The 27,511-nt window shown below is 33.2% G+C and overlaps 3 protein-coding genes across 6 annotated transcripts; all 3 read left to right on the top strand.

The window, feature by feature from the left end:
• LOC105172593 (beta-xylosidase/alpha-L-arabinofuranosidase 2) lies at window positions 2,561-7,030 on the top strand. Its single transcript, XM_011094105.2, has 7 exons — window positions 2,561-3,275; window positions 4,344-4,631; window positions 4,725-4,894; window positions 5,002-5,099; window positions 5,192-5,542; window positions 5,628-6,038; window positions 6,216-7,030. The coding sequence occupies exons 1-7, from the start codon at window positions 2,859-2,861 to the stop codon at window positions 6,785-6,787; spliced, it is 2,307 nt and encodes a 768-aa protein (XP_011092407.1). The 5' UTR covers window positions 2,561-2,858; the 3' UTR covers window positions 6,788-7,030.
• LOC105172591 lies at window positions 18,492-22,963 on the top strand. 3 transcript variants are annotated; one of them, XM_011094104.2, is made up of 3 exons: window positions 18,492-18,684; window positions 20,498-21,026; window positions 21,123-22,963. In XM_011094104.2, exons 2-3 carry the CDS (start codon window positions 20,813-20,815, stop codon window positions 22,721-22,723), a joined length of 1,815 nt encoding a protein of 604 aa, XP_011092406.1. In that variant the 5' UTR covers window positions 18,492-18,684; window positions 20,498-20,812; the 3' UTR covers window positions 22,724-22,963. The 3 variants fall into 3 exon arrangements, with proteins under 3 accessions (XP_011092406.1, XP_011092401.1, XP_011092403.1); XM_011094099.2 differs by having other exon boundaries at window positions 18,493-18,684; window positions 20,498-22,963; XM_011094101.2 differs by lacking the exon at window positions 18,492-18,684 and adding an exon at window positions 18,860-19,170 and having other exon boundaries at window positions 20,498-22,963.
• Window positions 25,348-26,907, top strand: LOC110012737. 2 transcript variants are annotated; one of them, XM_020697485.1, is made up of 4 exons: window positions 25,348-25,583; window positions 25,671-25,765; window positions 25,978-26,040; window positions 26,251-26,907. In XM_020697485.1, exons 1-4 carry the CDS (start codon window positions 25,382-25,384, stop codon window positions 26,599-26,601), a joined length of 711 nt encoding a protein of 236 aa, XP_020553144.1. In that variant the 5' UTR covers window positions 25,348-25,381; the 3' UTR covers window positions 26,602-26,907. The 2 variants fall into 2 exon arrangements, with proteins under 2 accessions (XP_020553144.1, XP_020553145.1); XM_020697486.1 differs by lacking the exon at window positions 25,978-26,040.

Genomic DNA, 27,511 nt, shown 5'->3' with positions numbered 1-27,511 from the left:
CACCTACAAATAATTACATTTACACCACCAACAATATTGTTATAAAAATATTTATTTAATTTATAATAAGTCGATTGATAATAAAATTATATTTTTATTTTTTAATAATTTTTTAAAATTTAATAAATTTAGACTATTAGATAATTTTATTTGTTAAATAAAAACAAACGATCGGGGTATTAAATATAATTTTTTAACTTACATAGTTCTATATCTAACTACACTAAATTTTAAAGGAGAACAGTATAATTATCCCAATTCGTAAATAAAATATTTTTTTTCCTTTATAGAAAACGGTGATTCCATGATTTATATCAATATTTATAAATTAAGATACACATCGATTCGACCAATAAACTCACATTAAGTGAGATAAATACTTATTATAATAAATTTATATTAAGTGAAATAAATACCCAAACATTTCGTGAAACTCGAACCCAACAACTTAAATTTATTGATAGTGCCTCAATAAAATATCTATTCTTGAAAGTACTAAATTGTTTGTTCTACTTTAAATGTTCTCATAGATCATCAACTTGCAATAAAGCTAAAAAAATAGTGTTGCCCTCTTAATTAATTCCTACTGTTTTTAAAACCAATGTACTTTATATTTTTATTGAGAAAAGAAGAATAAAATTTTTCATGAAAATTGCCTCGAGAATTAAATTGATATATTTTTTTAAATAAAAGTGAAAGATAATAAGAATATTAATAGTCTCCGATACAGTTCATTCTGTAATAATTTAGTTATCTTAAACGAGTAGTAGCGCCACATTCGATATATACGCTTAAAAATATATTTTATATAAAATTTTTTGATTCGTTAAACAAAATATATTAAATTTGAATTTACATGAATAAATAATCAATGATGTAAATAAATAATCAAAAGTAATAGTTGTTTATGAAATAAAATAGTATAAGGATATTTTAGTCAATTCATATAATTTTTCAAAGACCTCGGGCCTGTAGATATAGATATATATGTATTCTCTATATTGACAAAATTATTTTCATAATTTGTTCGAACTCCTCCTCCATGTGTGGTACATAAAATAATAAGGAAGAATCTGAGGTTGCATTTGGATCGAAAAATTTGAAATACTTAATCACAAATACTTTGAATTCGTCTCGATAATTCTAAATTTAAAGAATTTAAAATTATTTAATTTTGATTTTGAATCATATTTTACTAAACGTTAATGGATTTTTAAATTATTTTCAAACGAAGTCATTTGAAATTTTTTTTCCAAATTCTTTCCTCAAATTCAAATCTATCAATCAAAAATACATTCTAATAAAAATAAGAGATAATCAATGAACAATATATATGTACATATATATATATATATTTTAAAAAAGGAATAAATAAAAAACATCCATCCACGACTTGGCTAGCGAAATTATCCTCTGGTGTTTCGTAAAATGAAACAAATTATTCTTCTATCAACGATTTGATAAGGGAGTAATTTGCTTCAATTTTCAAACCACAAGAGGTAATTTACTATTTTATTTTTCGTAAAAGGATTTTTACTCATTTCTTATATCACAGGAGGTAAATTGTATGTTTTTCATAATTATACTACATATATTTATCAGAAATGACAGTTTGTAAATTTACAATATTTAAATTTGAAATGACTATTATACCCTTAAATATCTATAATAATATAATTGTTTATTTTTTTTTGAATAATTTACATCATTTGGTAAGTAACAATTTTTCTAATATTTATGACATGCTCTATCTTTAATCATGTATGGATTTGTATTTTTTAATTGGATTATATGTATAAAAATATTACGTGTTATAATAATAAATATTAGGGTAAATCACAACGAGCTTCTTTCAGGTTTGATATAATTATACTAATACTAATTTTTTGTTTGAAAAATTATTAATACCCCTGATTTTAACAGCCGTCCACCAACTACCTTACTCTGTTAATCTATGTTAAATTTTCATCTATATTTGTGGTAAACTGAACAAAATGCATATGTGAATTATAAATTATAATTTTATTTATTTTTAAAACTTTTATGAATTTTTTTTATGAATTAAGTGGACAAGTCTTTTAGAATGTTTCAATTTTTTCCATACACCTTATCCAATTTATTTAGAAACTTTCATTTTAAAAAAAAAAAAACATTAAGAAAAAAATTGATAATAACAGTAAGAGAAAAGTTGATAATTCAATACTCCTATTCAAGATTTACATAATGTTATCAATATCATAGATGTATTTGTAATTTTTCAAATAAAAAGAAGGTATTCGTAGTCATATCAAATTTTAGAAAATTATTGTAATTTATCCTAAATATTAAATAAAATAAAAAATACAAAAAAAAGTACTTAAAGTAGAGAATTCAATCCAATTATACTGAAACAAACGTTAAAAGAACTGAACTCAGCGTCCCAACCCACTCGTACCGATCATGGGTATATATATAGATTGATAGATACACACCAAAACTGTATCTATCACCGTCCCATTTCGCCATTTTTTATCATTGAAAATCGTAAAATTATATAATAGAAAACATAATCTTTCACGGACTCATACAGTCCTGCCTTTGTGTTCAAGATCTTGGAGTTTTCTTGAGAGAGAGAGAGAGATTCCCTGGTGTAAAAGGTGATATTTAATGGACCCCAAGTGTATATATTGCATTTATCCATCACGGGTTGCAAGAAAACAAACATGTCTACAATAATCCCATAATCTTTATATCACCTCTATAAATTCCACTTCTCAAGATTGCTTCCTGTTACATTCACTTCACTCACACCCCCATTTTCAGTTTTTTTTTGGTTTTGCTTTTCAGTTCTTGGCAGGAGGTCATAAGCAACTCAATCAATGGCCCCTGCAAACCACTCTTTTTTCCTCTCTTTCTCTATCCTCTGCGTCAGTCTGCTCATTTCCAGGCCCGTTTTTGCTCAGACAAAGCCCGCTTTCGCCTGCGATGTGTCGAACAATCCCGGGCTCAAGAATTTCAGTTTCTGTGACCAGTCATTGGACGTGAAATCCAGAGTGGCTGATTTGGTGGGCAGGCTGACATTGCAGGAGAAAATCGGGTGGCTTGTGAACACTGCAAAGGGAGTGAGTAGGCTTGGCATACCCGATTACCAGTGGTGGTCTGAGGCTTTACATGGAGTTTCATACGTCGGGCCTGGAACCAAGTTTTCGGGCCTGGTTCCTGGCGCCACTAGCTTCCCTCAGGTCATTCTCACTGCCGCCACTTTCAATGAGTCCCTGTTCGAAATCATTGGAAAGGTAAAATGGTTTTGCTTCATTTGTTTTAATCATGCATTTTGATTTTCCGGCTTCATTCTTCACAACCCTTCTGTTTTTACTTCACCTGCTTTGATTTTTCGGCCCTGTTGATTGTTTTTACTCTGTGTTTTTCTCTGTGAATTCTTGCTATCTTAGAAACTGGTGCACGAGAAAATGTAGGTTCTGTTGTCTCCATCAGTAATGTCTTTAATTTCGTCCAATTCAGGAAGTCTCCAATGTTAATTTCAATGGATCTAAATTCTTTGCAGTGGTTGTTTGATGAATTTATGCATCTGGATCTGTTTCTGAAGTGAATTTCATTAGCATTGCTCTTTAAGCCGACAGATGATGTTAGGATTATCTTTGTTTACATCCCTTCTGTTCAAGAACATTCAAACATAATTGACAAAGTCATAATTTTCTGGGATTTCACTTCACTCAGCTCTCTGTTTCTGTATACACATCCATTTTCTTGTTGAGTTTTTGAAAACGATACGCGGTTTCTTGCGAGATATTCATGTAAATCTGGAAGGCAATTACGTTACGACGTATGTCACCATCATATTATTATCTTAAACTTTATATTAAGGGCACTGGTTACGTTATAGGCAGATGCAGATGCGGACGGCAAGCTTGTATGCATGCTATGTTGTCGTATTACAGACGATGTTATGCTGAATGTATCAATCACAACACCTATCCAGCAATAAAGTAGTTGATTGTGAATTGTTTAAGTTGCTTTTCCAAAGTAGGTGGACTCCTCATTATTGGATTGTGAATCATCAAAGCTCACTGCTTTCTTGCTTTAATAAATCTCGGCCTTGAAATTAAGGTTGATCTGATTAAGACTGGTCAACAAATGAAGATATGTCACCGTTGTTGTTGCAAGCATGATTTACGGGTCCCCTAATTTCGTTTCCTATAGTAATAGCCTTAGAACCTCTGCCCATAGTGATGAACACTTTAGCTAGGCTGTATGATAACATTAGATTAGACAAAAGTTGCAACTAATCTTTAAGATCACAACTGTATTAGGTAATCAAGCATTGACAATTTTGATGTCTTCAGGTGGTTTCCACAGAGGCCAGAGCAATGTACAACGTCGGATTAGCTGGATTGACATTCTGGTCACCAAACATCAACATATTTCGTGATCCCAGATGGGGACGAGGCCAAGAAACTGCCGGAGAAGACCCTTTGCTCTCCAGCAAATACGGGGCAGCATATGTAAGAGGTCTGCAAGAAAGAGATGACGGAGATAAAGACAGACTCAAAGTTGCTGCATGCTGTAAACATTACACTGCTTATGATGTGGATAATTGGAAAGGGATACAGAGATACAATTTCAATGCTCTGGTAGATGGACAAGAACAATTGTAACGATATGATTTTTCTCTGGTTTTGTCACAAAATGGGATTTTTTTTCTTAATATGTTGTGTATGATTTAGGTAACACAGCAAGATTTGGACGACACGTTCCAGCCACCGTTCAAGAGTTGCGTTCTTGATGGAAATGTTGCTAGCGTCATGTGTTCGTATAATCAAGTCAACGGCAAGCCGACTTGTGGTGACCCTGACCTGTTATATGGTGTGATTCGAGGCCAGTGGAAGCTGAACGGGTATCTATTGCATTTGCCCTAAAATGGAAAATTGTCGAACATTTATTGCCTAAGAAAACGGGACATAACACTAAAAGAGATACTCATTGTGTTTTTTGTTTGTGCAGGTACATTGTTACAGATTGTGATTCATTGAATGAGATGTTTTATACCCAAAAGTATACCAAAACACCAGAGGAGACTGTTGCTTTGGCTATGAACTCAGGTTTGCAGATTTGATTGATCAAACAGACTGATCAGAGTTTATCACTTCCTTAGCTATTACTAAAGGGAGATGATTATCACTCTGTCATGCAGGTTTGGATCTAAATTGTGGAGATTTCCTGAGCAAGTTCACTCAAACTGCTGTAGACCGTGGACTACTCAATGAAACAGTCATTAACGGCGCCATGTCAAACAATTTTGCGACGATGATGAGATTGGGATTCTTCGATGGTGACCCGAGCAAGCAACTGTATGGAAATCTTGGCCCGACAGATGTGTGCACAACGGCAAACCAGGAACTTGCACGTGAAGTTGCACGAGAAGGGATCGTTTTGCTCAAGAACACAGAAGGGTCATTGCCATTGTCCCCCAAAACCATCAAGTCCTTGGCAGTAATCGGTCCCAATGCTAATGTAACACACACCATGTTAGGCAGTTATGAAGGTATTCCCACCTCTTCAATCAGTGGTCTCATGAATGAAAATTTTCTTCTAGTTTTTAGTATCACTTAATTTTCAATGATTCACAGGGACTCCATGCAAGTACACGACTCCGTTGCAAGGCCTGACAGCCTCTACGGCCACAGTCTATCAGCCAGGCTGTGCAGATGTGTCGTGTGGCTCTGCTCAAGTGGATGCTGCCAAGAAAATAGCAGCAGCGGCTGATGCTGTTGTTCTGGTTATGGGTTCAGATCAATCAATCGAGCGAGAGAGCCTGGACCGGGTGGATATTACTCTTCCAGGGCAGCAGCAACTTCTGGTAACAGAGGTTGCAAAAGTGTCAAAGGGACCTGTGATTCTTGTCATAATGTCTGGAGGTGGAATGGATGTTCAGTTTGCTAAAGATGATCCAAAAGTTACTAGCATTCTATGGGTTGGTTTCCCCGGAGAGGCTGGTGGAGCTGCAATTGCTGATGTGATATTTGGTTATTACAATCCAAGTAAGCCTTCCTAATCCTAACATAACAAAAAAGGGTAACTTTAAGGCACATGGCATGAGCAATTTATCTCGAGACCTTGTAAAATTTGTACATTATTGGGCTTGACTTTTTTATTTTTCCACATGTTTCACAATCTGTTTTACGGTTTCTAACAACAGCTAATTTACCGGGTTGTAGGTGGAAGACTACCAATGACTTGGTATCCACAATCGTATGCAGACAAGGTTAACATGACAGACATGCACATGAGACCGAACCCTGACACAGGCTACCCTGGTCGAACATATCGTTTCTATAAGGGACCAACGGTCTTCTCATTCGGGGATGGACTGAGCTACTCCACATTCAACCATAACCTAGTTAGAGCACCAAAGCTTGTGTCCGTGCCCTTGGAAGAAGGGCACGTTTGTCGTTCATCAATGTGTAAGTCCATCGATGTTGTTGACCATACGTGCAAGAACTTAGGGTTTGACATTCACGTGAGAGTGAAAAACGTAGGGCATATGAGTGGAAGTCACACTGTTTTCTTGTTTTCTAGCCCCCCGCAAGTTCATAATGCACCTCAAAAACACTTGCTAGGGTTCCAAAAACTGCATTTGGAACCACAGGGCGAAGGGCTGGTAAGGTTCAACGTCGATGTTTGCAAGCATTTGAGTGTCGTGGATGAGAAGGGCAACCGAAAAGTCGCCTTGGGAGAGCATCTTCTTCATGTGGGAAGCTTGAAACACTCCTTGAACTTGAGGGTTTGAAGAAATCCTCACTGCCATTTTTTTTTATCTTTTTTTTCCCAAAAAAAAATATTTATCACCTTTTTCCCTTCTTTTTTAAGAGAAAAGAAAGGAAAAATATGGCAAGATTGGATAGAGGAAGAAGTATTTGATCACAATTGTAACAAGTTTCTTCTTGCTTTGATTCTTTCAAATGCATTGCCCAACTTGTGTAACCACATATTGTGAAAGGAAAGGAATTCCATGTTATGCCATTTCATCTTATGTTGGTTGTGAAAGTTGTGAGGCTTTAAAGTTTATGTCTACTAAAGCTTACATTACTATTACCTGCCCCTTATGTTCAATGCTTCTTCTCTTTCTCTTTTCTATTTGATTTTGTTGAAATAGTAAGGTTGAGGCAATAATTGTTAGGAATTTTAATTTTACTTTGTCATTAATTGAAGAAAAAAATTGAATAATTCTTCCGTTGCATTCAGTTGGATTATATGTGAGGAGACCACGTGCAACCGTTGCTAGTCAACTATAAGCAAACCTTTATTATGATGTTTATTGAGTCCATACCACTGTAAAATGTCAATGACGAGTTGAGTATCCTAATATGTTTGGGGGACTAATCAACAACATACGAAAAACTCTAATACTTAAATCAATAATGATCTTGACAAATATTAAAGAAAGAATACATGGAAAATATTCATCAAAATGAGTATTGTTCATTTATTCTTAACTATTTAATTTAAATAAATAAAAATTACTAACAAGATTGTTTACCTGATTATTGGCTTCGATGCAGTAGATTTTCAGCGACTCTGTTATTTTTTCTTTGGCAATTATGTACAGTATTATCAACAAGAATGAAAAAAGAATTGGAGAAAAATTATATATATATATAGATATATATGGTTAATAAAGTAAAAAAAATGAAAACTATAGTTTTTTGTCTTTATTGTCTTATACTTTCACTTTGTCGCCCAATTTTGATCGGAAACAAAATTGGACTCTTGAAGAGTTTCATATACATCGAGTTTTACTTCATTTCCATCTCTTCCTCCTAACCAATACAAAATTATCTCTTATAAAATCTATTTTTACTTACAGTTCTCTTATTACTCCATTTTTAAACCCAATTAGAAAAACCCTAAAATAGTTTAAGTAAAATTACCCCTTTTGACCAACCTAGACTCTTATTCGTAGGAGTTGGTTGAGCATGAACTTTATATGCCTAGATTCTAGGTCAACTTTATCATAAAATTGTGCAAGAAATTACGTAAGCCACAAGACTTCTCTTGAAACCTTTTATGGTCCAAGGATTTTTTAAGTGATTATTTCTCTAAACTTTCAAAGCCACTTTAAGTCTCCAACTTAAATGGGCCCTGGACTGGGTGATCTTTGGGCTGGGCTCTTACATTTTTTGAACAACTACCTATGGGCTATGTAGTGGGCTTTAAGATGGGCCATGTGGGCCTACTTAATCAAATGTGATATCATATACTCTAATTTGAAAATTGAATGTTTATTAAGAATATACAGGTAATCAAATCGGTACTTTTTTTTTTAGTGCATGAATTTCCAATTAAATACATTTACTTGTTTATAATTTCGTCCTTCTTAAGTAAGAAAAATAAAAATTCTGGCCCAATAAAACTACCTGGGCTCATTAGAGGATCTGCATCAAACCATGCTAGGCCCAAAAATCGGCACAATTATTTACGTCAGAGTTCTCTATACATCTCTACTAAATTTATTTCTGCAGATCATTAAACCTTGAAAAAAGAAATATTTTGCTTTGATTATTGGGTAGAAAATTAAAAAAAGAAAAGTTATATATTTTTACTCTAATTATAAATTATAAAATAATAATAATAATAATAATAATAATAATAATAATAATAATAATAATAAAACTTACACCTCTTCTAAACATACAAAATTATAGATTTTTTGTTTTTAGAAAAAAGGTATTCTTATTTTACAAATGTGTTCATCTCGTAAAGATTTGGACCAAAAATACTAAAGTCAGTAAAAATTTATAAACTTCCATTTCATCAAACACACACTAGTCTGAAGGGTAAGAATAGAATGAAGTTTGTGATTTTTCGGTATTTTTATTCAAAACTTAAATGAAAATAGTGTAATTATAAATAGAGAATTCTCAAAGGGATGCAAGTATAATTTTAAAAGTTTTTTTTAGAGAAAAGTGTAATTAACCACCGCCATCATCATCATCATAATAATAATAATTTCCAAATATGTTGTTAATTACTTAGATCTAGTGATGGCAACTTAGCGAGTCTGGAGTGAGTTGGTCCAGCTCGAGACCCGCCCCGTTTCTTAGATCCCGAACCCATACCCCGCTCCGGATTGTCCTGTCCCGTAAATCCGTCTTGTTTCGTTCAATTTAAGTTTTTATTTTTTTTATTAAATAATATTAATTTGAATTTAGTACTTTAATATAATTTTTTTATTTAAAATGAATTATATAGTACAACAAAATTCAACTAATATTTTTTTTAATAAGTAATATTAGTTTACTTTAAATACTTTAACATAGTTTGCAATATCAAATTATTTGTATAAGACAAAGTATACACTCAATAAAGTTTTATTTTTATTAAATAATATCATTTTAAATTTAGTAATTTAACATAAATTTTGATATAAAATAAATTATATAATACAAAAAATACAATCAAGTCATTTTTTATTAATTTTAATAACTAATATTATTTTAGATTTAGGTACTTTAATATAATTTTCATTAACAAAACATTCTCATTTTTAATTCTCAATAAGTAATATCAATTTAAATCAGCATAGTTTTATCTAAAGTAAACTATATAATACGAATAATACATTCAACTAATTTTTTTCTATAAGTAATACTAAATATCATTGTAAAACTAGGTAATTTAACATAATTTTCTCTCTAAAATAAATTATAATCCAACTATTTTATTTTTGATATGTTATATATAGAGTTGGATATATGCAAAATTATTTAAAAATTTACCTATAATATCATAATTTTCTATTAATAATATATTAGATATGAATAAATAAATAATAAAAAATATTTTTTTTTAAAAAAAAAAGACCGGAGCGGTTCGGTACAAAACTAGTAACCCACTCCAAACCCGATTGAATCCAATATTTTAGGACCCGTTCTGAATCCGAACCTGATAAATACCAAACTCGTCCCATTGCAAACAAGTCCAAGTTGGAACCCCAAAAAGTCGAGTGGATTGCCATCCCTACTTAGATCCCATCACCCTAATTAAAAATTATTAAAAAATCAAAAATTGAAAACCAATCCCTTTCCCAAGTACAAGAAGCCTCAAAATTAAATAGCATTACTTGTCTTTTTCAATAATATATTTTTAAAGATTCATAAACTACCAATCTTGATTCTTGGAGGACCCCCTCATTCCCACTTGGATTATATATACACACACCTCTCTTTGAGGTTGATTGATTTTGCTAACCCTTTTTTTTTTTATAATTTTTATATTTACAACAACTTTTTAATATTTATATTTTAGAAAGAGACACTTTATAATGTTTTTTAAATTTATAATAGTTCAATTTGTAATAAAAATATCAATTTTATTAAGATATAATAAGTTAAATGTCTTTAGTTTAACGTGATCCCGAACTTCACTCACGAAAATATAAAAATAATCATTTTACGTGGGTGTATTAAAGAGTGATGATGGTTGGTTACGATGTTTGATTGATTAGTGTGTTGCTCAAATTATAATATCTAATTTGAGCAGTGTCTCGACAATTTTGATGGAACAGATATCTCACAGCGTTAAATTCTTTAGTTGGAGTAGTTGTAACAGGTTTAGTCCAATTTAATATTTTTATTCAAAAAAAGATATTTAAAACAAAAAATAAGATGGATTCCTTTAAATCTTTTTACAAAATTTCAATAGACGCTTGTAAGATCTTCCAATAAGCTATTTAAAATATTTTGTACAGCGTATAAATTGATAAGTATAGTATAAGATTAGAGAAAGAATATCACAATTTTGAGGGTTTTTTTTTTTTTTTGGAGAAAAATAAGAAAACCTTACTATTATCAATTGGTTGGGTTAGACACCAGTAATATTTTAATTTAATAGTTAAAATTAAGGTCTTATTAACATGCTCGAGGTCATTGATTTTGTATTCCACCGAACATATAGATATTCGTTAATTTTATATAAATTATTGTAATTATAGTTATGAATTGATCGAAACCCGTTATTATAATTTATTTATTATTTTTAATTATATAATATATTAGTTGAATCGATATAATAATAATAAAAATAAAAGAAATTAGTTGGTAAGACAGAGACATCCGACAGTCCACCTAGGTAGGATTTCTAACACAACGTACCTCCCAATATTTAAAATTTAATAAGTGGAATTTGCCTATTTTTGCATCTTCTTGAATATTCCGCAACTTGGCATCATCCCAATTAATTAAATAAAAAATATTTAAATCAAGAATGGTTTATTATAGAGGTTTGAAATTGAGATATATTCGTTGCTAACTAGTGATGTTACAGAAACTTTTTGACACGCCTCACTTTTGACTCAATTTGACGGTAATTTATAGATCTTTACATTTTCTGTTTTTTGTGGTCGGGGAAGCTTTTGCAGGTGATAAGTTGGTCTCGATGATCCGGGTAAATTGACAGAAATTTTTTGACATGCTGGATTATCGTCTCCAATTGATTCTCTTTTTCAATAGCACACCTAGTTAATTTCTGTAAGGGAACAATACTTCTTATTTATGCTTTTGATGATTGTAAGGGAGTAGTATTCCTTATTTATGATTTTTCAGGTGATACTAGGAAATTAGTACTCCCCGTTGTAAATTTGTCTATTTTCTGTTTTTGAATAAAGAAGGGATGGGGACCCCAAAAAGCTTTCTCCACCTCGTGGTCGTTTAACTTAAAAAATAAATAAATTACAACAGATTCTTCTGAAATTTGCTATGATTTTAAATACCCCTTGTTTTCTTGAAAAAAAAACTATAAATACGTTTTTAGAATTAACGATCGTATAACAAATACTCCCTTACAATGGCCTGTCAAGAGGGTGTGGTTGTCAAACGATCATTAATTCAGAGATATTTATAATTTTTTAAAAAACGAGAAAGTTTATAATTAAGATAAATTTTAGAAAAATTTGTTTTATTAATTTAATTAATTAGGATGTATTTTCTTATCACGTCACAGAACCCTGATATGGTCGTCCACTAATTATGTTCGTCGCAAAAGTGATTTATCATGATAAGTGATTTTGCGGTGCTGAAAGGTCGCCAACTTTTTATTTTTCATGGTACTTATTTGACTTTATTTAGTGCAATTTGTCAAAATTAGATAAGTTTATTGTCAATAATTGGGAACAAAATAGTTGACTAGATAAGTGCCACAAAGGTTATGTCTTCGATTGGGCGATTTTCGTTGTACTAAAATTTATCCCTTTCGAGCAATAGTGTAATTTAACACATAAACCTCTTGTGGTTTGAAAAATTATATTTAATATTTTTGAGATTTGCTTATATCTAACAAAGAAGTCCTCATTTAGTCAAAATTCACCGAATTTACTAATATTGATAAAAAAAAGTCAGAAAAAAATCTACATTAATCCTTGATTGACTTATTACAGATCAAATAAATTTTTAATGATCAAATTACCCTCATACGTCGTAATGCGTTAATGCATGTGAGGAGGTATATCTTCACCGTTATAAGGGTAGTTTAGTACAAAAAAATTATTTGACCTGCAATAAGTTAGTAATCAGTCAATCGATGATATATATCAACTTTCATTCGGTTTTTTATTAATATAAGCAAATTCAGATAATTTTGACTAATGGAGGGACTTATTTGTTAGACGGAAGTAAACTTTATATGTAAAATTTTTCGATCAACATGGAATCTATGTGTAATTATATCAAACCTCAAAAGAGGGGAATTATATAACAACTCAACGTCCCGTTTCAATTATGACTATACTACAAGAGCAAATTGTTGTACTATTCTCGTTGTAAATTTGCTCGCTTTTTAATTTTAATAAAGAATGGTTGGGAACTCCAAAAAGCTCCCCACTCTCTGGTGATTTAATTAAAAAAAAAAAAAAGAATAATTGGTGAGTGGGGTGCAATCGCATGGTCCCCTCCACTCCATCATTGATAAAAACCAAGTTGTGTTGTACTATTCTTAGTAGGCTCCGATGCGTTGTTGAGGCGTCACTCGCACTTGGTTAATTTCTCCTGCTTTATTTCAGCCAATCGTCGTCGCTTGCTTTCCGCCAGTCGCTTTCTGACACGTGTGTGGTGCATAGACCTATGCGCCATCTATCTCTTTTTGTCGTTTTCTCCTCACCGCTTCCACTGCTACTCTCAGGTTTAAGTTTAACATGCAAGTTGACATTTCATATATATTATAAGCAGAACAACAGCTAGCAGGGAGAATTTACATTTTGCCCCCTCAACTTTATGCATGTCATCACTTTGCCCCTCTCAGATTTTGAAAATATATGTTTTACCCCATTTAAGAAAGTTAAATTTATTTATTTTTACTTTTGAATATCTTTTTTTGAAATATTTCAAATGCAAAAGTTTTTGAAACTATTATTCGAACTTAATAATATAAAATAATAAATTTGAATTTGACAATTCTGCCATCTAATTATTGTATAAATATATTTTGTATTAATAAATTTGTACAGTAATCATGATCAAAATAGTTAGTGATTAATTAATATCATAAAATTTAGAATAAATTACAATGAGCTCTCATAAAATTTGATATAATTACGTATACCCTATAGTTATTTGAAAAATTACAAATACCCCTTTAATGTTTGACAAAATTATGTAATCATTGGATGAAGGTATTAAATTATCAACTTTGTCCCGGCTGTATCTAAAAAAACATAAAAGAGTATAAAAAAATCAAAAGAGGTAGATGGAAAATTTTAAAAAATTGATAAAAAAAGTATCCACGTAATCCATAAAAAAAATTATTTTTTTAAAATATATAAAATTATAATTCATATTACACAAATATATTTTGATCGATTACCACAAAAATTGGACGAAAACCTAACAGAAACTAACGGATTGAGTTAATTATTAGATGACCGTTAAAGTCAGGGGGCTATTGATAATTTTTCAAATAACGATGATGTAAAATGAGTAGCGGAAGACTTTGGGAAAACAAAAATATACAGTATATGATTAATTAGTGAAGTATTGTCTGCCTCTCTGAAATTGGATCATCTCCTGAGTCCTGAACAACTATATATTTATATTAATTAATAATGAATATTAACTTATTAAACAATATTAATTATCTTTTACCATAATAAAATAAGAATATATAGACCTTATCAATAGTGTTTTCTGATTGGTGAAGTCTAATTAGGAGCTTTGTATTATTAAGTTTTGCCAAAATTTAATTTTAAAAATATTTTGGGAAAAAAATAAAATTTAATATTAAATATATATTTATTTAATTGTGGAGACAAAGTCCATAATTTCATACTTGAGATACCAAACAAAAGGTCTTTCCAATGACAATGGTCCTCATTAAATCTCTCTCTCTCTCTCTCATTCACATATATATTTATTTTTTAAATATTTTCTAATATTGGTCCCCTCCCCATTTACAAAATATCTTAATATATATTTATTGATAATTGAAAGGCAAGGGAATATGGCATAATATCTTAATGCATGAGTCCCTTTTGAGTTTTTTTTACAATAAGTATATATACTTTTTATTTTATTCCTGATAGGTGAAGAAAAAACGATCAGCATAAGAATTCTATATTTAGCATGACTACAGGACTTATTATATAAAAAAAATATTTTATTAGGATTGAAAATTCGAACGGTTTGTATTGGTCGCAAATTTCCTTCCAAAGTCTGATGGATTTTATTAGTTTTTGATCGAATCCTTCCATAGATGAAAAAATTGCACAATCTGTCGAAAAATAGAACCTGATGTCGCAAATTCCGCTTAAAATTAGGACGTGAAAGTACTTGCATCGCTAATCATAGCAAATTTAAATACATATGTTTTTAGTCTTGTGAGAGAATTTCCGACGGCACATAAAGCGTCTGAGATTTTTGATGGAGTTTGTCACAATTTGTTAATTTTTTTGCAACGGTAAGATTCCAGAAGGAATTTTTGACGATTGGTTGTCGCAACTTTGGTCCCTAAATGTTATATTTGGGATGAATTTTTCAATGGATTGTGATGGTCGAAAATTCCAACTGTTGTCAAGACTAAATTTTTCCGTCACAAAATGTATTACAAAATTCATTGGAAATGGTCCTAAACATAATTATTTTAATTTTTTTAATTTTTTGAAATAAAATAAAAACTATTTTCCGACTGTTTTGGGACGAAATTGAAATGGATTAACAAGTGTCGTCAGAAATCAGTTGGAAAATGTCCTCCGCATTTATCCAAGAAAAGTAACATAATTTTTCAAATACGATATATCTATATCGACAAGTTGGATTTATGTGAAATTTAAAGAAAAATAATATGCAATCAAGATGATCCTATCTAATGGTTGGATTTCAAATTGAATTGTTCGATTGAATATGTAGTGTAAGGATGATTGATTGTAATAACATACTTGTAAGTGGTAACATCCAATTTTCATATTCTTATTTTGTAAACATATAAAAAAAATATTATTTTTATATTCTATTCGGCCGTATTGTAATAACAATTTATTACTCAATGATGAATAATTAAGAGTCCTAAATATAATTATTTTAATTTTTTAAATAAATTGAAAATTTATTTCCTATTGTTTTGAAATGAAATTGGACCGAATTTGAAAAAAAAATTGAAAATAACTTTTCTCCGCACTCTCTTTTTCTTTTATTCCGTCCCCCCCCCCTCCTCTTTTCCATAGTCTCTGTCCCTAATTTTTCAATCAGTTTCAAATTGAAACTTTTATTAGCGATGAAATTTTGTCGAAAATTTCGTCCCTAAAAAGTTTTTTTTTCTAGTGAGCCGTCCCCTAACTCGTCGTTGAATGTTTGGATTTAATTTACATATTATCAAAATCATTGGACTCATCCACACAACATGGACAAGATGCAAAATAAATTAAAATAATTATTTATTATCAAATCATCGAGTTTGTTGTTGTAAATAAATTCGTATTTGATTCGACTTACTTTATAAGACGATATAGACATTATTATTCATCAATGTAACACAACATATATATATATATATCATTAGTTACGATATTATGTAATAGATGATTGAGCTGATTAATAAATTAATATTAATAAAGGGTTTTGAACTGATATATAATTCAAATTATCCGCACCAAATGCATCGACGATCGCTGACGACACATCAATTAACTTATGCCTAAATTAAATAAATTCTGTGCTTTGATAAAATAAATTTATACCTAAGACATAATTTCCTAAATATTTTAGTTTGGAGTAAACTTAAATTTTCTCTAAAATATTCTTTTTTTTAAAAAATCCCACTTAGTAACACATGTCCGTACAGTTAAAATAGGGCACAGATCCAAAGGCGCAGGTGATGAGGTGCTAATTGAGGACATGAAGGCAGAAAGTATGTGGCAGTTGGAGAAGGAGAAAAGTCAGGGTGAGGTAAGATTCCAGAAAATAATTGTGGATCCTCCCAATGAGGACAAGACGCGTGGCGATCCAGCAGATTCCCAACGAATAAAGATGTCGTATTGGATGCAGCGAATGGGGAGCTGAGGTCAGCAGCCTCGTGTGGGTGAGTGACAGGCAGCCAACGCCTCCTAACTAATTCTTGTTCCTATGTTGTGGAGCTTAATGAGCCGAGCCGAGCCGAGCCGAGTAAGCTCCACTTTCTTCCTTTTCTTTCAAACATAAATTATGGATAAATTGTAATTTACCTATCTGTATTATAAAAAATAGACAAACAACCCCCTATGAAAAATAAAATAGTGATTTATCTCCTATGTTTTAAAAAATGAAGCAATTTACCTTCTTAGGCATGAAGGTATTGCTTTATTTTTTAAAATACAGAGGGTAAATTGATATTTATTTTTCATAAGGAAGTAATTTGTTCATTTTTAATATCACAGGAGGTTAAATTGCTATTCACCCAATAAATTATTATAGTATATGCCGAGTAATATTTTGTATATATTGATATTTTTACTTGTATTAAAATTTTTAGGGTAAATTACAATGGACTTTTTTTAAATTTGTTATAAATATAAATACTCCCTTAAAATTAACGATCGTATAATAAATACCGCCTTGTGACAGTTTATTGTAGGAGAATATTTGTTTGACGATCGGTAATTTTAGAAAAAATTATAAATTTTCAAATAATAAGAAAATATTTGTAATTATAATAAATTTTAGGAGGGCCTGCTGTAATTTACCCAAGATTTTATAATTACATATTTTAGCAGTGCATAAAATTTTTAATATGGGATGATTACATCTGCAACCCCTAATTTATGATCTATTAGCACAAACTACTCATGCATTTTGAAAAATTACATATATACCCATAAAAAATGTCAACATCGTTTACACAAATCACCAATACTTTTTATAAAATTACACATACTTCTCCTAAAAATGTCAATAATATTACACATGTTATCCCAATTTTTTGTCATGACTGATTTACATAAAAATAATGATGATTTATATAAATAAATCATAAATAAAAAAGTGTAAATATTCAATTAATAAATGTGTGAACCATTACCAGATAATTATAAGTAACATTCACAAGAACAATAACTCTTTTACTCCCCATAATTTTTATTTATGGGAAGAGAGTATATACTAGCTAAGAAAAAGAATAAAAGAATTTTGGAGTAAAGGCATATTGATCGGGAACGAGTTATTTTTGAAGGAGATTGTCAGCTTGTTACGAACAGTTTATCATCACCCTCAACTCTGGATTCAACTTCATCATAGTATATCTTTCATGACAATAAAGTTTTATCATTTACTTGTCACCTGATCGACAAATACAACCACTCATCTGACTGTGAGGCACAACACTACTTCATTCTCTTCTGAAAATTCTAACGGAACTTTTGCTTCGATTATTACAACGGTGGTAACAGATATTAAGAATTATCACTTATTTATATTGATACTTTAAAGACAACAAAGTCAAAAAATACATTAACATCAATACATATTAGCTCAGTTCGTAAAGACGTACTATTTTAGAGCTTAATAATTACGAGTTGGATTTGTTTATGTAATTTGAGAGTTATGTTAGAGATTAATTTATAAATATGTTTGTAAGGCGGAGTGTTGGGAGCCTAATAAGCCAGCTTTTCAAACTTATATTAGCTAAAGATTTTTTGGAAGCAAATCGCTGTCCACATGAAAGCTAATTTAGGCTCCGCCTCCGCCACTAATTTCCACTACCCCATCCCCTCCTCATCTCATAGCATTTGCAAGAACAATAAAAGTCGTGAAAAGTCCAAACTTTCCCTAGTGTAACCCGCCAATACTCACTTGGCCAAGGGCAAAACCGTCAAACTGTGGCTTTCACCAAAAAGTATGAATTGTCCAAATCAGTGGTCTGCTGCCCTAAACTGTCAAGAGGAGCAGTGGTCTTGATGGGGTCGTGAGGGGCATTTTTGGGAATCCAAGTTTTGTTTAATCAAGAATCTTTGGGGTGGAGCTCTGTTTAACTCGTCATTAGTCTTAATTAAGCTCCCTCTCTTTTTCTCTCACTCTCTGGGATTATTATTCTGACTTGCAGTTGTGTGCTGCGCTCCCTGTCTCTCTCTCAGTTTTCTTGCTCACTTTCTCTCTCTAGACTGGATTGGTAAACTTGGCTTGGTGTTGATGGATTGAGAGAGGTTCCATGTTTGTAGAAAGTTTGCTTTATAGGGTAATTTTCTTGTTTACTTTTTGATTGTGCCATCCAATTCTTGAAGTGCAGTGAACTTAGTGTATTTTAGAAGCAAAGTGGTTTGTTGGATTTCTGTTGATTAATATGCATGTGGGCCTAAATCTTTTTTCTTAAATTTTTTTTTTATGGGAATTACCTGAAATGTTTTATCTTTAATGGGGTTTCTCCCCATGTTTTCTTGGCTAAATTTGATTCTTGGAATGCTACTGTTCTAGTTTTTTGGGTGTTGATAGCTGAGGAATTTGACATGAGTTGCTCAGGATTCATAGGCTTTTTTATGGATGCAGTTGATGAGTGTTCCTTTTTGCTTTATTTGAAGACAAAAAGCTAATCTTGTGGGTTGTGAATTTTTCTAGTCCAGAAACAGGAGTTCTGTAATTAGTTTTCTCCTTTTAGTTATGTAGTAGATTGTGCTATTATAAGCTGGAGAAGAGGTTTGACTCTTTACTCATCCGTTGTTATCTGGTAAAAATCCATAGATCTCATATTTTTTGGTGAACTTCTTGTAAAACTTGATAAATAATGTGAAGGAATGAAGATTGATATTTAGCTATTAAAGGGTTCTTTGCAAACTTAGAATTTTCCGAAAACTCGTTCTCGAGTTTGAGATAAGTCAACTTTCTTCCCGAGTTCTTGTGTGGTTATTTATAGCTGACGGATTGGAAATAGGTATTCATGTTGTAAAGTTTCCTGTACGAATAGAGTGAAGACAGTAATATATAGAAGCACAAGAAATTGGTAACTCATTTTTCAGCTTGCAGTTTCGGTCAAGTGGCTTAGAAATCAGTTGGATGAATTACATGAGAAGCGAGCATGTCGTGATCTTGGGGGGTGGGGGTGGAAATAGTTACTATGTTGAGTCATCAATATTGCCAATAAGCAGGTTTGACGCAGTGTTTATTGATACAAAGTTCTGATTTTCTCTTAGGATTGTTCACCTGTATAATTATGTTTTGACGTATGAGTTTTGGTTCATAGACTAGGTTGATGCATAACATGTACCCATTCTCGTGTAAAAAGAGGGCATCCAAGCTATCATCTTTTTACCTATTTGTCTCATAATCGAGTCATTGATCTGATTAGTTCTCTAACTCTGATCCCTTGAGTAAGGTTCTTGGCAGTATCTGAGATGTGAAGTGTTGATCATATTTATCCAGTATATTGGGGAGGTTCCAGAACTAATACTTTCAGTTCCTTTTTTTTCTCTTCCAACATTTCTATTTTACATTAGATGGAAGGAAAAGGTTAAGTTGGAAACTCTAATATGGTACTTATTTGTTTAAAAATTTTCCAAAAAGATCCCAGCCCTCTGTTTCGAATTGGAGATAGGATTCCCTGATCATTTTGTTTCGTGGCATTGGCATTGACCTAAAATGCCTGTCAGCATTTTGGATCTATCAGCTTTACCGATGTAGGTTGGGTCGCCTCGACCCAATTGCCAGTATATAATTTTGATCCTGTTAATCTAGATGCTACTTTGCTCTATGCTGTGCTTGCTTCTTTGTGAGAATACTTTCGAGCTAGAAGACGCGTGTTTTATTTATCACATGATGCACCCACTTGTGTCTGGCAAATGTAGATTTCTATTCAGTCTCTGAAGTTTTATTTGGTTAGCCAACACTGATCATTTCTGAATATTAGAAGATGCAAAAATTCCTAGTACTCTGAACCTTGCGGTTCTGTGGCATTCTTTGAAACTCTTGATAGTACTTTGAATCACTTGATTTGAAGTGAGATTCCTTTATCCTTTTGTATATGCTGTGAAACTAAGCCATTTATTTTTTTCTGGCAGGTGGCTCAATCTTAAGGATCCCTTTAGTTAGGTTTGGTTCCATGTATATTTGGATTGAACCGACTCAGTTTCCTATATAACACTCGCCATCGGGTTGTCTTCATAAACGCAGTGCTTCTCTGAGGCAGTTTATAATGGATAGATCAGATACATCGGGTTTTGTGAGCGGTGGAGGTAGTTTGTTTGGATTTGTTTCTCTTGGCTTTTTCATTTTAATTTATGGATTTTCCTGTTAATTCAGTAGTATTCTTTCATGTACTGGTCCTTCATTCTTTAAAGATAGTTTAGGGATTTGATTGGTCTCAGCAAGACAAAATGTTTTCCTCTTTCTATGGTGGTGACTTCACAAAAAATGGTAATGTTGGAGACACTACTTTGCGGTTGGATGGCTTCGGATACGGTACACGTGAAACTGCCCCCTATAGGGACAGTCAGACTAATATTGGCGGTCGAGGTATTTGCACGAGTGCTCCAGACGACGGGTGCAAATTAGTTCTTGGATTGGGCCCTACACCAAGTGCATATTCTGGTGAGTATTCTCCTTCTCGGGGTAGCGGAACCAAAGGAATGACAAGCATTCTTAATCAAGGGTTGTCGTCTCAACATGATTCAACTTTGAAACTAGGTCTGTCTGGTGGAACCGATGCGTTTTCCAATGTACTCGAGTTTTCAGCTTCCATGCACAGCTCTTTCAACGCACCTCGTCAACCTGATCAAGTATCTTCAGATGGTAACAGAATTGCAATTCCTGTTGTTGATGAGGGTTCTACATCAGCCAAGAAATCAGGTGGCTATATGACAAGACTTATTTTGGCACCAAGAATGGAAAATGCTGAGATTGTGTTGGCGAATAAGTCTTTCGAACTTGGAGCAAAATCTCATTGCCAAATATCCCAGTTGAGCTCTGAGCCTTCAGCTGTCTCTAGTTACTCCATGAGCGCCATATCCGAACCTGGAAGTGCTGCAGTATCTTCAGATCACAAAGGCAGTAACACAAAGAAATGCAAGTTTGCTGGATGTACAAAAGGAGCACGAGGGGCAACGGGTCTGTGCATCGGCCATGGCGGTGGGGAAAGATGCCAGAAACCGGGATGCAACAAAGGTGCAGAGAGTCGAACGGCATTCTGCAAAGCCCACGGAGGAGGGAGACGGTGTCAGCATCTGGGATGCACTAAAAGTGCAGAAGGAAAGACTGATTTCTGCATAGCACATGGTGGTGGAAGACGCTGTGGACATCCAGGAGGGTGCACGAAAGCTGCACGTGGGAAGTCTGGTTTGTGCATCCGGCATGGTGGGGGAAAGAGGTGCAAGGTGGAAGGCTGCACACGTAGTGCCGAGGGACAGGTTGGTCTGTGCATCTCTCATGGCGGTGGACGACGTTGTCAATTCCTTGGCTGTACTAAAGGTGCTCAAGGGAGTACCATGTTCTGTAAAGCACATGGCGGTGGAAAAAGATGCATATTTGCAGGCTGCACTAAAGGTGCCGAAGGGAGTACGCCTCTCTGCAAAGGGCACGGTGGTGGAAAACGTTGCATGTTTGACGGTGGTGGGATATGCCCTAAAAGCGTGCACGGAGGTACAAATTTCTGTGTCGCACATGGTGGAGGAAAGAGGTGTTCTGTTCCAGGCTGTACCAAGAGCGCCCGTGGCAGGACTGATTGTTGTGTCAGACACGGTGGGGGAAAACGGTGTAAGTTTGAAAACTGCGGTAAGAGCGCTCAGGGCAGCACTGACTTCTGCAAGGCCCACGGTGGTGGAAAGAGGTGCAGCTGGGGCGAGGGAAAATGCGAGAAATTTGCTAGGGGAAAGAGCGGGCTGTGTGCTGCTCACACCAGCCTGCTTCAGGGTCGGGAGACGAAGAAAGAAGGAATGATTGGGCCGGGGCTCTTCCGTGGACTGGTACCAGCTACCTCTGCTGCGAGGAGCAGTTTCGACAACACGTGTTCATCATCCAGTGTCAGCGTGATCTCAGATTCCATCGACTCACTTGAGAAGCCAGCCAAACGACAACAGCTTATCCCTCCTCAAGTACTCGTTCCTTTATCGATGAAGGCCTCGTCATTTTCCCCAAGACCACAGCAGGCAGAAACGAGCACGGGGGGTGACACCAGAAGCGGTGATGGCAGAAAGAGCTTGGATTTCATGGTTCCTGAGGGGAGAGTGCACGGTGGGGGACTCCTGTCCTTGTTGGGAGGAAATCTGAATAATGCAATTGATGGGATTTGAACTGGTTCTACCACAACATCCATCCAATTGTGAATCTATGTTGTTGTAGTTGTGAATTCCTGACGCTGGAAATTGTACAAACAGTTGAAGAAGGTCTTGTAATTTACTGTGAGATGTCTTGTGTTGGTCTAATAGGAATGTTTTATTGTAAAATGCAATTGAATTTTGAATGAAGTTGTAATTATGCCACCATATTTGTACAAACACCTTCCTGCTACCATGCAATCTGATACTTAGATATAGGGCTAAATTACAATAAGCTTTTTTTATATTTAACATAATTATGAATATCCCGATTGTTTGAAAAGTTATGAATATACTTTTGATGTTTGATAAAGTTATGTAATCATTGCATTAAAGTTTAAAATTGTCAACTTTATCATTGTTATGTATATACATGTAATTTTAAATAAAAATGATAAAAAAACGAATGACATGGATAAAAAATTATAAAAAATAAGTAAAAAATTATAATTTATAGTCCATAATGACATTTTGTTTAGGTAACCACAAAAAATAGACGGAAACCTAATGAAAACTAATGAATTGAGCTAATTGTTAGATGACCATTGAAATCAGAGGATATTTGTAATTATGCTAGATCTCAAGGGAGCCCATTGTAATTTAACCTATATTTATTGCTATGATTTTCGTTTTTTCTTTAGGGATGATCCAAAATAAGATTTGACTACTAAATTTAAGGACTATAATGTAGACGTTCATAATCTTTTACATATAATTTTTTTTAACTCTTATTTGAAACTTCATATCAATTTCTCGAGCAAAAGTAATATTAAAATCTGTGGAGATTGTGCGTGATCACAATCCCTTTTGATATGCGCGTGATGTTAACACCATATATAAGATATTTTGGAGCATGCGATTTTAACAACATACACCAAATACTTTAAATTGTCAGATCGAATTTTAATTTCAAATGAAAGTGAATCTTCTATTCACATTAATATATACACATCCCGTATTTCTTTTTTAAACAAAAATAAATAACATAATCTTTATACATATTATATTAATTAAAGATAAAGAATACAATATTATTTAAAATAGAAAATTCTATGAGCCAAATTACCCTTCTCATGAGTCTAAGTCTGTAGGACTTTGCAATTTGCAATAATACCTCCTATTTTCTTAAATACATACACAATATTTTTAATTAATTTGTTTATATATTTAATATGTGTATATATAATATATATATATATTAAATGGGATATGAATGTAATGTTATTTTGTAATAAACCTTTAATTAACCTTTAATTTATATTTTTATTGAAATTACACTATTACCCTCGTCCCGTGCGAAAAAGGTGATATATATATATATATATATATATATATCACATTCCCAATTGTAGCTTGCTCGTAATATGTGCTTTATTCTTAAGGTGAGGACCCTTTTGACGTCCCGCTTTTTTTGGTATGTTGGTTTTTATTTTTTAATATTTATTTAATTTATTTAATTATCTAATTTTTTATTCTTCCATTGTCTTTTGATAATAATAATTATTATTTTTATTTCATGCATCTTTTTTTTTTTTTTTTTTTTTTTTTTTGATGCCTATTTTTTTTTTTTTTTTTTTACCACCATTCCGTAAATTTAATATAAAGTTATTATTTTGTTATATTTTATCAATTTAGTTGTTATCACACGTGGCTCTGACAACTATATAAAAAGATTTATGGTGCAAGGGGAAGAGAAATAAAGACGTTCGTGAGAGAAATAGAAACGTGGAGTGATGTGAGAGTGAAAAATAAATTAAAATTACGAATTTATTAAACAAAATGATCCATCGCACACAGTTATAAAAATTTATTTTAAATTATATTAAAGAATTATGCTTATGTGAAGGGACCCACAAATTACTGATACAGGAGAGCCGGGAAAAAACAGTTGATAAGATTTCATGGCTTAGGAAAGGTCTAAATTGCCCTTATACTCCGTCCTCCCACCTGTAGGCTGTAGCAGAACAGTATAAATATTGCATGGAGCGCGCCGAGTTTTCAAAATATGGCGCAAAATTGAAGCGGAGAAGAGGCAAAAGCCTCGCGCTGAGTCAGAGTTTCTGTTCTACTCTTGATTCGCAGATTTTGATTCATTTCAACTGCGTTGCACCAAACACTTGCGATTTCAGGATGATGATTAGTTCATCACATTTGCTAAATCTCCGCTGTTATAACTGATGGAAACTTGAATTTCACTGTTGTAACTGTGTTGCGGAATTGGTTTTGCGTGCTTTTTAACAACTGCTGGATTCTAGACTCGGATATTTTCGGTATAGTAGTCATAAGTTCCTGTTTCTGAAACCTGTTTGTAAGTCTTCTCGTTCGTGATTCTACTGAAATTTTTGCGTAGTCCTTTCGAGATTTCAAAACCTAGAAATGGCGCGAAACCGTATTTTCTGCGCATTGTGTTTGATGTTTTTAGCTTTGCGTCTGGAGCTGCTGCTGCTGCTGCTGCTTGAATTTTTGACCTGCAACCAATCACTCTAGAGAGTTTTCTTGTGTATCTACTGTTTTGGCATAACGTCTGCATATATATATATATTCTTTTCTCCTAGTGAAGATTACAAGTTTCAGATCAGGATTGCGCAATAATTTCAGCGTGCACACGACAAAAAATTTACTGATATTTGTTGAATGTTCAGTAATCCTACATTTGATGCTAAACTGCAGAGCATTTCCATGGAAAAGGGACGCGGTTCGGGAAAGGGACGCGGTTCGGGAAAGGAACGCGATTTGGATACTTCTCAGCTTACGTCCTTAAAAAGCATCCTCTCACTTCTCGATGAGGATGAGCTCGTTTATGATAGAATTCCAAAGCCAAAGTCCAATAAAGTAGGTAATGGATCATCGGCAATGTCAACCTACTTCGGAATTAACAGTTTTCGTTCGTATGTCCAAAATTGAATTTCATCATCATTGTTAGAGGGTAGCAGTAGCGGTAGCAGGAGTGCGACTAGCGAACTCAAGTCTGACATATGTCGTTCTTGTCGTGGTAGATCCCCTGGTTGCAAATGCCAGGTTAAATTCTCCCTCTCTTTCTCTCTTACCAAGAACGTTATGATCAAATTTTATTTATAAGTTTTATCTGAGGGTGAGGTGAAATCTGGTTTCTTCCTGTTCTTTCACGAATCAGGACTGATGAAAAAAAGAAAAAGATTAAACAAATAAAGAACTGAAAACGCATCGTATTCTTGTTAAACTTCTGTTTATTGAAACTTGACTTAAAACAGTACCCTGAACTCAAAGTTGCGGTGCTTCAACCTCGTGAATCACTCAGGTATCGCAGGGGTCCGGTACGGAAACTAATTTATCTAATCTTTCTTTCCTTTTTCTTCATGTTGCTCTACCAATGAATCAAAAATTAATTGCCGATAACAGCTATTGATTGGTTGTTTTTATAGTCCATAATTCTTTTATGTTTCTGGATATGGTTTTGCAATGTTGCCTTGGTATAGTTCTCCAAAATGAACGAAAATTTAGAGGAATCAAATTCATCATCACAGGGCATAAATCTTCCCTCAGTTAACCAAGTCACAGCAGCAGCAGATGCCTTCCCATTGTCATCAGCACGAACACCAATAGACTTGCCTGCATCATCCCTCCAAGCCCCACAAACTTCTTTAAGTGACATTTCCAATCGCCCAACCCCAAATACTACTCTTAGTCCGCCTGGCTGGACACCTCAGGATGACGGAATTGAGATACCTTTCTCAAGCCAAGAAATGGATGCTCATTCACGAAACGTTCTGTATGGACGTGGTTCTGGTAGAAGGTTGCCTGCATTTGTTGAACTTGGTAAGATTTCTAAGTCGATCAGGGATGACCCTGATGAAGAAGCCACAAATACCGGTTGATATGACTCGGCTTTTCGCAACAAAGTAAAAACAACTGACGTCACTGTACATGCCACTGATTCAGATTGAATTCACGTTTTAGGCTTTGAAACAACAGACAAGTCAGTAGACAGTTGAATAATACTCGCAGATATACTATAATTCTGTAGTGCCCGTATTATATTTCTGATTCAAACTATGAATAATATTCCAAAGTGGAGCTCGTTTCAGCTGTTAGGTGGTTCTAATCCCTTGTGTTGTGCAAAACTGCCAAAAGACCAACCCTGAAGAGATGTATGAGAAGGCCACAGGTATTACAATAAAATCAAGCTCGCATTCTGCCTGCACTTTCTCCTACTACATCTATATGTTGACAGTTTCTTATCTCTAAAAATAGATCGAACTGCATAGTATCTGTAGCTCAATGCTATTATCAGGCAGACACAGCCGTGCTAACAGTTCACATGGATGCATGAGGTAAGACAAATTACCAAAATCTTATGCTTCACTTTTTGGCTAAAAACACAATAGGATACTGGTTATATTCGTATATGCTTGAGTTATTACTTCTGCAACCATAGACTAGTTTGAGTAAATAAGTTTCATACTGAACTCAGCTGCCTTATATAGTATAAGACACAAATCAACAGTTTCTCATATCTGGACCTTTTTTCTGTTCAAACTCTGACTCAAGAATTGTTTCACGTACATATCTACCAAAAACTATTTTTTTACACATAGAAAGAAATAAAAGGTACAGTTGATAGTTGATAATCTGGTAGGGTGCAGTTCGTTTTACTCAACTACGTAGAGAACCTTAGCTAACCCTGACCTCCGGAAATCTGTATTAATCAGAACAACTAAATAAAAGCATTTTCTAATAAATATAAATTCTGTTGAGTCAGTTGGATTATATGTCAATACAATACTA

This window comes from Sesamum indicum, linkage group LG10 (assembly GCF_000512975.1).
Source record: "Sesamum indicum cultivar Zhongzhi No. 13 linkage group LG10, S_indicum_v1.0, whole genome shotgun sequence".
Classification (NCBI taxonomy): Eukaryota; Viridiplantae; Streptophyta; class Magnoliopsida; order Lamiales; family Pedaliaceae; genus Sesamum; species Sesamum indicum.
Note: the sequence above shows the minus strand (reverse complement) of the source record. Positions and strands in the feature narration are given on the sequence as shown.